General features: G+C 37.4%; 1 protein-coding gene across 8 annotated transcripts in view; it reads right to left on the reverse strand.

Moving 5' to 3' along the window:
* The window catches only part of WDPCP (WD repeat containing planar cell polarity effector), a 139,170-nt gene that overhangs the window by 62,518 nt on the left and 63,330 nt on the right, over window positions 1-13,322 (reverse strand). For all 8 annotated transcript variants that reach the window (XR_011903103.1, XM_072332476.1, XM_072332479.1 and 5 more), the window contains 2 exons: window positions 11,605-11,741; window positions 7,041-7,232 (listed from right to left, as the gene is read on the reverse strand). Coding sequence is in view for 7 of the 8 variants with exons in the window: in XM_072332476.1 (XP_072188577.1) it covers window positions 7,041-7,232; window positions 11,605-11,741 (329 nt within the window). In the remaining variant the exon portion in view is untranslated. The remainder of the gene's footprint in view (window positions 1-7,040; window positions 7,233-11,604; window positions 11,742-13,322) is intronic.

Raw genomic sequence — 13,322 nt, forward strand, 5'->3', positions numbered from 1 at the left:
TACAGCTTGAAAATCCATTTCTCACCTGCTCCATTTGCTTCCCAATGACTTAGCCTCTGCAGCTAGTAATTTAAGTAAGTCCATAAAATGTGCAGTGGCTACTGTTCAGAAGTTTGGTTTTAGAACTGCTTGCGATGTGTAGCTTATTAGTATGTTAAATTGCATAGCAAGGCAACCTGTAAAGGGGCTATGTGGACAAAGGATTATCGTGACCACAGAGCTCTGTAACCTCAAGTAAAGACAATGTAAATTGTCACTTGTTCTGACTACGCACAGAGATCCAGATAGCTGGCTTTCAAATGCATGAAATAGAAATCCTGCCCAAGCAAGCCTTCAAAGCTTCAAAACTTAAGTGAAACGAGCCTTGAGGCCCCCTGGGACTCATGTTTCTGTTTTCGTGTGGCAGGTTTCAGTTCACCACATTAGTTACCTACATATTTTGATTCCAAACCAGTGTTCCTCTCTGGACATCACACCAGCTACAAGAAGGTCATGAAGATCAACACAATAATTGAGCATATGAGAGATGAAAGACTGAAAGCAACATTAAACTCTGAAGAGAGACTGGACATGAATATTAAGACAACAGAGAAGAAAACACAGGAATCGTGGATTTTTCAGTAGAAGAACTGCTGGAAAACAGCAATAGAAACAGGAATGGAAAAAAATAAACGTTGTCATCTGATCATTTGAAAGTCAGCAATCAAACCACCTCTAATAATTTTGTTCTGTCATGCTAGTGCAAAAGAAGGATAAAATGTTGGCTGCTAGCTTGAATTTAAAAGAAAGTAGAATTGTACATTTTGGAAGGCCTAAATTAATTAGCCTTGAAACGAGAAGTTTCCTACCTGCTCATAATTTTGAAAGCCGGTCCCTGAAATGAAGTTCAGGGTAGAGCTGGTTGCTGTATGTAAAGAAATTATATACTAGGGAAATATTCCTGAGAGAAAAGGAAGACTACTCGTTACTTTACAAAACATAAGTTTTCACATGATGTTCAAACAAACTGGGCTCAAAGGCAACTTTCTAGACATTACTGGCTGAAAACAAGAGAAACATTTCTCCTAAGATTGGAACCGATAAACTGCTTCTCACGCATCGGTGGCCTCATTTGCCTCTTGAAGGAAGAGCAGCAAGCCTAGAGACCTCTTTGTTCTGGTTTCCAATTTTACTGAATGTAACTGGTATTTGGCACTCTGAGGGGGGCAAAAGGATATTCCTCTTTCATCTGAGGGGGAAGAACTGAGTTTCTGTGTCAGAAATTTTACTTTTATTAATAATTGCTCATGTCACAAACTGAAGAACTAAAGCAGAGACATGCAAGTACAAAACCATGTTAATGAGGCTAAGATAACACTTTTGAAGGAAAAAAAAAAAAAAGCATTCCTTCCAGGCCTTCCAGTACCTGAGGGGGGCCTGCAGGAAAGATGGGGAGGGGCTCTTTATCAGGGCGTGTAGCGATGGGACAACGGATAATGGATTTAAACTAAAAGAGGTTAAATTTAGATTAGATATAAGGAAGAAATTCTTTACTCAGAGGGTGGTGAGGCCCTGGCACTGCTGCCCAGAGAGCTGTGGGTGCCCCATTCCCAGAGGCGTTCAAAGCCAGGTTGGATGAGGCCGTGGGCAGCCTGAGCTGGTGGGGGCAGCCCTGCCCACGGCACAGACTTTGAACTTGATGGTCTTTAAGGTCCCTTCCAATTCAAACCATCCTACAGTTCTATGAATCTAAGCAATACAAAGACTAGCAATCAAAGCATATTTTTTTCCAAGAAGATGGCACTCCATTAGCCGCCAGTTGTTTATCTACATGGTAAGTAGCGACATGCTCATAAATGGAGTGAACATAGCGTTATAGCAGTTCAGCTGAAGGAATCTGATGGAATTCCTGGAAAGCAGTGGTTCCAAACTCCTAAAGGGGAACATCACCATAGCAGTATATCTTTCAGTTAACAAAATCAAAATTTTCCTGGAGAAATCGAAGATTAAAGCTGTAGGAGTTTTCCCAACAGTACACAGGACAACAGTCAGAACTGTGGAGGAGGGAGCAGGCTGGAGAATCTAAAAAGATAAAGATATCCTATCACACTACTATTTAGTCCATAGATCTTGGACCAGTCATTTAAACTTGGATTTCAAAAGAAGGTTTCTGGAAGTATTTTGCATTACTTTCTGTAAAATAAATAAAATGATGTTCTTTTAAAATCCTTCATAGTTTAGTGACACTACAGAAGCCCAGCAAATGGATTTTAGATGTATCCACATAACTTTTGTACATTTCCCTTATCAATGCAGTAGTCAAGCACCACTAGTACACATTTATACAACTTTGTTCCTTCAGTACTGGCCTGTGCCCTGCATCAGCTGATAGCAGTAAGAGAGATACTATGCATGCCAGCTTCTCAAATCCTAACTCAGAAATCATATCAATCCAAGTAAAGGAATCTGACAGTCTTGATAACTATGGGATCTGAATCATGCTAGCTGACATACCTTCTTCCTTTTAATGTTTGAAAGAAATAATAGCACTAGCTTGTCTAAGTGGTATCACTTTCTTCATCGCAAATCTTCGAGCACTTAAAATTGAAGTATTCTGCATAGAATACTGGGAAAGGATAAAGCCCACATATCAAAACAAATACAAGTTTTAAACAGTAGTACTTAAGTAGAAAATTGGCTTACCAAGCAGATTAAAAAGAAAAACAAAAACACAACAAAACAAAAGAAGCAGAAATTAGCTTGCTGTGACTGGATTGTGCGTCTACTGGATGAGACAAATGTTTGATATATTTTATGGATGTTAAAGAAAAGCTCGCTAAATTTCACACAGTGAAGCTCCAAGTAACAATGAACACTTTAATTAGAAACATGAAGTGGGAAGTGTAGTGCACACTGGAGTAAAACAGATTTAAATACAGCACTGTGAAGGAGGAAAAAAAAACAAACACCTAATAATTAATATATATTTCTTCTACAATAAAAATACAAGGCTCCAGCTTATTTATTTGGCTTCAGAGGATTTCCAGTCCCAAGTGCAGTCTTACTATTTTAGATCTCCAGCCAACATTTATTCTGATTTTCTTTCAAAACTAATCACCACAACATTTATCCTGTATTATTCACCAAACTTTTAAGCAAACATGACATCAAGGATTTTACAGTCCTTATTCCATGTGTGTGAGAGGTATCTGACTGTTGAGTCACTCAATGCAGACGCTTTTCTGACTGCTACAGTAAGAGCTCGCTCATGTAAGTTCTGATGTGTTTATTTTACAAGTTTGTTGCACTGTGTAAAGGAAATAACTCTTAAATGTTGCTTCCTGGGTGAAAAGATTATGTTCTCTCTCAGGAAAATCACTGTTCCCATAAGACTGAAGTATAATTTCAGCAATTTGTACTAGCGGTAAAAGGAGTGAAGATAAACATAGCAAAGACAAATGCAAAGTACTACAGCAACTGAGCCTTGGCATCATCACCTATTAACTTCTGCTATTTTTGTTCATGTTTGCTACTCAAGTTGATTTTAACATGACTTTCTGTCAAAGCATTTAATCTAAGGATGGTTTCAGATATGATCCCATTTATGCAAAGTAAATTGTTTGAAATGATCTCTGGAAGATTCCTCTTCTGCTTTCAAAATTTTCTTGCATTATCTACACAGTCAGACAACATAAATAGCATCCTTGACCACTGGCACTTTAACAAAAAAGAAACAAACGATCAATTAAACACATAAATTGGAGAATGGATGGGCTTACCAAAGGAAACCAAGACACACACAAAAGCAGACAGAAGTTCAACAGGCACTGCTGCAGCAGCAGGACCAACATACATCACACACCAGGGCTGTCATGCATTAACCAGAAAAGCACCTCTATTTCTTCAGGGGAGGATTCCTAACTGAATCCTATTGCATGCAACACAGCAACTGCTGGTTGCAGGAAAAAAAAAAAGAAAAAAGAAAGAAAAAAAAAAAGAAAAAAAAAGAAAAAAAGACAAAAAACAGACAAAAAAAAAAGACAAAAGAAAGTAAAAGAAATCAAGTTTTTCAAGGGAAAAGTTGTTCCCATTTTTTAAAGGATAATGTTTACCTTTAGAGTTAATAGCAGCAAATGTTAAGACATAAAGCCATAGAGCACAATTCCAGTCACATCTATAGTATATTTAAAATATAAAATGGATTTTCTTCTTTAAGTTGAAGTGTTGCCGAGGTACACAATAGCCCAAACAGTGTACGTTAACGTGAGTCACCTTGGTGCATAATGTAGTTAGTTACAGGATATTAATATGACAAGGGATTGGGCTGTCTTGTCCCAGAGCTATTCCTGGGATATTCTTATATGATACCATTATTTTTGCATAAAATGTTAGAGTCATTAATTTAACACATTCCTTTTTGATTAGTTCTCCAAACTGTCTTAAGTTCATTCTTCTTACTATTCTTCTGTTGACAATAATCATTCACTGGTTAAAAATAAATAAATCATGATATTGGTCAAAATATGATAAATATGGATTTACTTTTATACATAACAAGATCATGTCATGTTTTTCTTCCAGGACTATACCTGAAGAATACTACAAATGGTAAAGTGGTAGGAGCAAAGACAGGCAAATAATCAGGTTTACAGAAACACTGTGCTACCTGACCTGCAGATTAACTGTTTAGAAGCTGTCTAGAAATGCTAGCTGTGTTTGTAGTCAGTTTAAGCTATCCCATGATCCTCAAAAGCTGTAAATGTTAAGTTAAAGTGGTCCTCCAATAGACTGGGGGGGAAACACTTACTTAGGTTAATTGCAGACTGGGGATTGATGTTAGTTCTAGAGCTGCTGGGTTATGACATCCCCTGTCTGGGAAGGGGAATTTAACTACCAACTATAAGAGTTACTAGAAAAAACAAGGAAGAAAAACATGAACAGTACTGCAGGTTACACGTTATGGATACACAGGAAAAGCACCCAAGAGTTAAATACATGGAACAGACTGCAATCAGCAAAACTAATCATTATCTGTACATTTATATAGCTACACATTTTCCATAACAGTGGCACAGTGCTGAGTATTTTAATGACAAATAAAGAAAAAGAAATGTCAGGTGAAGAGCTTGGAATTTAAACAGACAAGTGTAGGCAAAGGATGAAAAGGGACTGAACAGTTAAATTTGGTAGTTCTGCTTTTTAAAATAATTTCCTCATATTTATATTACAATATAGGCTAAATTAAAAGGATTATGAGTTTAGGCCTAAAGGCTCAGTGAATGCTTATTATCACTATTGTGTTAAGCACCAAGTGATGTGCTTGGGACTTTACTAGACAGCCTCAGCCCCGAGCGATTTAAAGTCTAAACCAAAGAAGGATAAAAACAAGGTGCTCCGAAAGGTGCAGATCAGTGCTGTAATTTGGAAATCTCCCTATAACATATGAAATGAAAGGGAGAAAGAAAGCTGTTAACTAAAGGGGGAGCTTCTGGGAATTTCATAGAAGAAATGAATCGATAAAAGAAAAATAAATCAGAAAATAGAGATGGCAAAGTGACATTAGGGAGCGTCCTGGAAGAACACACAGAGACATGGAAAGGAAATGAATAGCATGGGAATGTCACTGTTCCTCAGAAGCAGGACTTACAGATGGTACGGTAAGAAATTAGATGTGAGCTGTGAATAGGATGACGTTTCATAACATGCAACTCGCATAGGAGACCATGCTGCAAAAACATAAGAGAACGGATGTATGTTTTAAGTACCAGAATCATTTTCACATGTGATTGGTCATAGCAGCAGTGGAAATTGAGAACTGCAGGTGTGTGTCTGGCGGAGGAGAGAGACGAGTCCAAGATAACCACCAGTGGGGAGAGGTCAATTGAAAAGGAGAATAGAAGGTGGAAATGGAGGTAATTTAAACTTAAATTCTGCAGTGATTAATGACAGAGATAAGAAAGGAAAACTGTCTTAACTATATTTTCTCTTTCGCTTCCAATATATAGAAAATCCCAAGGGAAAAAGCACACTGAAATTAATATTATTTCTCAAAATAATAATTCTAAGATGTTTTAACACGTACATCTTCCCAAATTAAAGAGAACTGAATGTTGTTTACAAGGAGCAGCTTATTTGAAGTGTTACTTTTGGTTTTTCCCTACAGGGAAATAGCCTGTAATAGCTACCACAGAACAGCTATCCCACAGCTGGCCCTGAAGTTCGTGCTCTTCTCCCACAGTCAGTGCCTTTTTAGCTCACAACAGAAGTGGCTTAAACTTAACTGAAAATAAAACAGTCTATAACGTCTGTATAAGATGTTAGTCCAGAACAGCTTATCTATTTTAAATTCAAGCTGTAGTTCTTTCAAAATATGCTCAGATTGTTTCATTTAAAAGTTTTTATCAAGCATAAAAAAACCGGATTCAAATATTCTAAAAATCTATCAAATAAAAATGAAATGCCTAAGAATGTAGGATAAACAAGTGTCAAGAGGAGGGTCAGCCTGTAAACCTGTTCTAACTTGTAGCCTACATTTCTGTGCATTACAAGTACAGGGGGAATTTTGATTTTTTCTATGAGAAAACAGTCCCTAATTTGATCAATAGTCATCACAACAATTTAAGCATCTGCTTGTAGCTAAAAGCTTACAATAGAACGCTTAAAGTAGATTAAGAAATACCTATTGGTTAACATTGCAGACAAAGTAAAATAATTGTATTGGAGAAACATGCAACAGCTACAGTTTCCAAAACAGGTTAAAGAAGTTTTAGTGGCAACAGTCTCAAAGCTATTCCATTTTAAAACCTAATTTACTTGTTACATTTCCTGGATTGTCAGTTTTGATGCAAAAATACTAAACATACTAAATAATGTGTTGTTTTTTTTTTCCCTCACTAAATAATTGATAATTTTATTTTAAGACAAAGATGGCCCATTCTCCTCCCTTACATTTTAAACATCTCTTTCTCTTTATCTACCTGAAAAAGCATTTCATCTGAATAGTTTCTTTTTTTCTTTAGCAAGTCTGAAAAATCAAATAACAAGAGAGTTCAGAACTTTACCTCCAGTTTGCCATGTGCACAGCCTAACAGCAAGAGGTTGGCTCTGTCCCTTTCACAGGAAATAGGAGACCAAGGCCATGCTCCATCACTAGCTGCTGACCACCAGCAAATGGCCATATCTTGCATACAGTTTATTGCCAGGTGACGTTTCATCCTCCTACCTTCTGGTCCAGGTATATCAGTGTAAGAAATCTGATGGAAGAAAAAAAATGCAGAAAATATTTAAGGTGATAAAACAGCACAGTGGGAGCAATTGGGAGCATTTACTTTGCATATGTGCAAGAGAATCTATATACACACAGGAGGACTGTGCACGTATATCTCCATATAGGCTGTCTGTAAATGTGAAAAATAACTCCTCAGACAGAATGAGACATGCTCACACTTTTATCTATGGGGAGGGGATTGGGAAGGAAAGGAATGTGAGTTAAGAAGGAATTTACTGCAATGACTCCAATCAATACCAAAATGTACAGTCATGGTTGCTTGACAGCATCGACCTACACACAGGATTTAAGCTTAGCCATATTAAATGACAAGTTCTGCGATGCTGACCGGAGAGCTAAGGTTAGTGTTTAAGACATAATCAAATATTAAATATATTCTATGCTGTTTGAGCAAGCACGTATCTTTCTTTCTCTTCCCTAAATTAAGGAACACAGACACAAATATCTGCTTTGTGAGAGAGTATATACTTTTCTGCATAATGTGGATGAGCTACAGCATCATGCGTAAAGTTTATGCAGCTCTGGAGAATTGTGCCTCTTTCTCAGGAAGGATTTGTGGAATTTATTATTCAAACTCTGTTATTTTGGAGCATGGTTATTTGAAAACATGAGCAGTGCACCATCTGGGTGACACATGCCAAGGAAATATAGATTGCACCGCATTTCTGCTTAAGGAATTAATGGAAGGTTGATAGCTAGGGGAGAAAAAAAACTATCTTGCCATTGCTGGTCAGCAATAATCGAACCACTTTCTGGGGATTAAGCGCATGGCTAAGCCTACTGGACCAGACACTAGCAAAGGGCAGGGGGTCTTCTTATCAGAGAAATGCTTCTGGAGCCAGTCTCACTACATGACAGATTGCTTTCATATTCCTGTCTGCAAGGCAACAAAGGATGGCAGTAATGCGATAATGCCAGAGTGCAATGGGTGTTAAGAACCCGTTGCATTTATGTATTGTATTTAGTAAATAATCAGGCTCATCCAAATTGTGATCTCACCACTCAACCAAGGCCATTAAAATCAAGGTTAATGCTTTAATAATCCTTTGCTGTTTTTTATATGGTCAAAAAGAACCCTTTTCTATTTGCATGGTCATAATATTATTGACCTCTTCATCCCCTGAATACACATCAAAAGGAACTGAAATCAAAGTAATTACCAATGTTGTTCTCTCACAGTAAACATTTAACTCCTTGTACTGTCTCCTGCTTCAGTTAATTGAAATGGATTAAAAATACATAGATGGGAAAAACTTACGAGAGGTCAATATTTTCAGACTATAGCATACTTTTACCTGTCAAGATCCTATTTAAAAGTAAAAACATAACGCATACAGAAAAGGGAACAGATCACTGCTATTTGAATTCAAACTGTGTATAAACAGTGGATCTGTTGATAATACATTATTTTGGGGATGGACAGATATTAATTAGCGCTGTGCTGCAGTGTTTACTGCTCATAACAATTTCACATTTAATAGCAGCTGAGAATCTTTTGTTTACCTATCTTTACATTTTGTAATAAGACACGGTGCTCTCAAACATGGACTAGTGCCAATGAGAAAAGGCAAATGGCCATAGTGGTTTTTGTATTTCCCATGTCCTTTAATCCTGCACTGACTCACACAATAAATGTTCCTTTTTTCAAAGTGTACATAAAACCCAAGGTGGCATAATTTAGAAAGGAGAGGCTGGAGGAAGTAATTCATCCATTTAGGTGCGTACTGTGTAAAAAAGAAACTTTTGAATAAACATCAAAATAGAAAGAAAGCATGGTTGACTTTTTCCTCCCTATTAATAGCACTCTGGCAGTCTAACGCTGCCTAAAGTTCCCTGTCAGTTTTGCCCACATTAGTCTGGACACCGATCAACGTGAACTTGCATCTGTCCATGTTCCAAATGAATTAAAATCTACGTATGACAGCCATTTAATTATATTGTAACATATCGTTGCAAGCAAGCATTTTAAAAACAGAAACCAAAATCCAAATACCGTGTACCTTTTTCAAGGCTGCATTGAAAGCGAGAGGCAAAGACGAAAGCTGTACTCAAATTTCCTGAATCTTTGTTCTGCATTTTAATCCTATGGTAGTTCTATACCAGCGCAACTTACCTTTTAATTTGATTGCCCTTGAAAATAATATCAAGCCTAAGGAACTGTTTTGTTTTTTTTTTAAAGTGTGTATTGTTTGCACATTTGCAATTAAGGAAGATCTGTTGTTTCTTCTTTTGTTACTGTTCCTTTTGTTATTAGTTCTTGTAAGTTTGACCATAAGCAGCCCTGAAGAACTCTAATTCAAGTGCAGAGAGCTGACACAATATTATTGCAGTAGTGAATAATAGTTTCTGCTGGCTCACACTAGTGCAGTTTTGAAGATAATAAAAATTACATTTAGCTGCCTAACTAGAAAGCTTCACACAAAGGAATATTCAATTAAAAAATGCAAATGCCTTTTTTGGCTGGCAAAGAAATAATCCACAGTGATTCCCACTGATTTCAAGAGAAAGCAAAGTTACCATTGAACACAGAGGTGTTTCTTGAAGCTCAGCTGTGCAAGCAAATAACTGAACATAACAATCCTATTAAGGAAGCCAGTATATATTTCTGGTTTCCTGGGGCAGAGACACTTTTCTATGGATTAGGCTTCCTTTCTTTCCAAGGAAAAATGGCATAACCATTAGATCCAAAATGGACACAGCAATACCTAGAATGAAAATACATTATTTTCTAAATGTAGCTACAGTAAGAAGCTACAGCCCTTACAATTAAATGAAGGCAATCTTCAGCTTTCCGGTTTCTTAGTTAGAGTTTACAGCTACTAAAAAAGAAATAAAAACCACAACTACCTGCCAACCTTGCTTCTAAGCACAGCCTTAAACACCGTAGGCCAGGCACAAGTGCACATCATTTTAAAGTAAACTACGTATCAGCTCAGTTCCTGGTGAACAGTGAACTGTCTCAAATCCACGTTATAGAGGTAGGATCAATCTCGCAAACACAAATCATTGCTGAAAAGAGGCCCTGAACTGAAACAGCCTGGAAAATGTTTTAGATATTCATCCTAGCAGAAAATATTTCTCCCAAGCAAGTTAAAATGTAATATGGCAAAACTTAAACATATCCTTTCTAATCTTGCAAATTGTCTATGTGAGGAACCAAACTAGCGAGGAGGTGCCAAAGGGAAAGTGTTTGCTAGCACAAAAGTCCTCAGCATTTATTCAGTTTTAAATAAATACAAAATCACTCTTTTGCTCACTACACCCTTCTACTCTTCTTGAGCAAAGGTTTGACACCTCATCTTCCTTGCAGTGAACTGGACTCAGCCTTTTAATTTGCCTGATCAAAACATATTGCCTTTAGATGATTATTTTGTTATGCTGTTGTAGTACCGAGCACTTCCACCTAAGGTCAGAGTTACGCTGTCCTGAAGCCAAAGAACTTACGGTGGAAATGGGTTATGTCTACATAACCCAACCCAGCCAAGACACAGCATAATTTCGCTTGAGATGAATGGGTTTCTACTGACACCCAAACCTGCCAGTTTAAACCTGACTGCCTTTCTGTTTCTGCTGTGACTGTGGTATAGACACACACATACATAAAAGCTTGGAACAAGGGGTATTTTAATCTGCACTATATAAACGGGGAATTGAGATACAGAGACACTAAGTCACTTGCCTAAGGTTATATATACATAATTTGTCAGCGGTAAGAAACTCAGCTTCTACATTTTGAGTCTTAGTTCAGCAGCTTAGTTGCAAAACCAACTCTCCTAACAATATGATTACTGTAACTAGAAATTAAGACTTCTGCAGTTACAACAGCCTCAGACAGATGACTGAATTACCACAGCTTCACAAGTTTGTGTATATCGGCTGAGCCGTAGTAATTGACCATGTGTGCATTTTTAGCCCACAGCAAACAAGAGGCAAAACACATTAGCTTAAATCTTTTACACTGAGCTTTACCATTACAGGTTTTACTTCATGCTTGTTAGGTGCTGAGAATGTGCTAAGGGTCAGTTACTGCTGCTCAGCTGACATGAGGTAATCTGTTAAGCAGGGGTAACTCAACTGTGTGTCTGAGCCCTTAGCCTAAATAGAACCTAGTAGAAAATTGGATCCTTCTTGGTACAGTTTTAATTCATTTAACTCAGAATGCCATGTTTTTTTGTTTTTTTTTTTTAACTTTTCAGTAACTGTCAATTTTAGCATTTGAGCTGTTCTGACCATTTACATTCAGCGAGTGCCAGTGATTCATAATGTTATTATAATGCAATAGTTACATATATACATATAGTTACTGTAACATAGACAGTCACAATTGACAGCTATACCTTAAAATCCAAACAAGAGAGTTTCTCATGTCTTCTTCTGTTTACATCGGGAGAATCCATCTTCTTTGTAAACTGAATGAAGCAGAGTTGGTTATAGTCCTCAAATGACAAGATGATGAAATTGTCTGAAAGAACACCTGAAAGAAAAAAAAAGAATGCCACCACTATAGTGCCTATTTCTAGGAACAAAACAGATTACTGAAACCTTCACTGAGACACTGCAAAAAGCAATTTTTTCAAGACACTGTCTTAAATATTGCACTGAAGCCTCTAATCTCCTAAAAGACATCCATGTGTCATCCTGCCAGGACCTTCTTGGAAATGAGAAATAAAGCTTAGGGAGTAGTCAGATTACATAAGCCTGAATAAATTATCTCACATCAAGCTACCACTATATTCAGCTATATGTTTTATGCCCTTCCACATCCATTTTCATCATGGTTCACCCTTCTGTTATTTTCTATAGCAATATGCACCAGCATTCTGCAAGTGCACCTAATGCAGCACTGCTGGCTTTGAGGATGATAAAAGCAAATTAGTACTTGAGGGGTACCTGGTATTTTGACATTGTAAGTCTCTGGCTGTTATGAACAGAATTATGCTTCAGAGGGGTGATGAACTTGTTGAAAGCTTAACTTGCATGTACCTGAGCAACACAAAAAACCATGATCGAATAGATTCCCTTGAAGTCTGAAAAAGTGCAGTGGAATGGTTCAATATAAAACTGATTAACAGACCAAAATAGTTCAATATAAAACCGATTAACTAATTTGACAATGAAAATTAATTAGACGGTGCTATCTAGGATTTTTCCCAAGTGTTATCCAGTTACTGAAACGCTGCTTACATTTAGAGAGATATCTGAGAATGAAATGTGCCATCAGGCTAACTAGTACCAGATTGCTGAGGAATTGTTAATGAGAATCAGGATGAATGTAAAGCTAGCAAGCTGTTTTCAGAAAGTAAACTCAGAAACCTCTGCTAAATGGAAAAAGGCAAGGGAAATTGGAACTGGGTTTAAAAACAAAGCCCTGCAGAAACAGCCCCTGAGAAAAACAACAACAACAACAACAAAGCATTTGTGACTCATATCATAGGCTTTTGAATGCATTTTTAATATCCTTTAGTAGTTTTTGACAGCAGCTGAGTCTTAAAGGCAAGCAGTGAAAACTGACTATTCAGCTTTGCTTTGATTTAGTCTGTTTCACAACCAGTTGCAGTTTCCAATAGTCATGTACTGGCACAGCTCTGAACTATGTGGTATGCAAATGGAAAGGGGGAAACCTAAAGCCAAAAAATTGCCTTTGAAATTTCACAATAACACTATGTTTTGGGAAAAAAAGAAAAAAAATAGAAGTGATCAAGTATCTGATGTTGTGAGTTAGAAGCTCTAACTGAGCTCCTAAATACACATGAAAATTCAAAGCCACTGAGTGTGTAGCTGCAATATGTACCCAATATTTTTATATCCTCACATACACAGCGTACATTAAAGACGATCTACAGCACATATCCAGTGCTTCCATAATTTGTTCTGATTGAAGAAAGAGGGGTTCGAAGATCCCTGGGCAGGTGTGGATGAGATGAGCAGTGCTGTGATTTACAGCAACTGCAGCTGCAGGGCAGAAGTGGAAGGAGCAGAGGTGCAGTGCTTGGCCATGCTCAGACCACCCGGCTGTGCAGCCAGAAAGGCTCTGCTGGAGGATGGCACAGGCTTG

The sequence above is a fragment of the Excalfactoria chinensis genome, chromosome 3, assembly GCF_039878825.1.
Source record: "Excalfactoria chinensis isolate bCotChi1 chromosome 3, bCotChi1.hap2, whole genome shotgun sequence".
Taxonomy (NCBI): Eukaryota; Metazoa; Chordata; class Aves; order Galliformes; family Phasianidae; genus Excalfactoria; species Excalfactoria chinensis.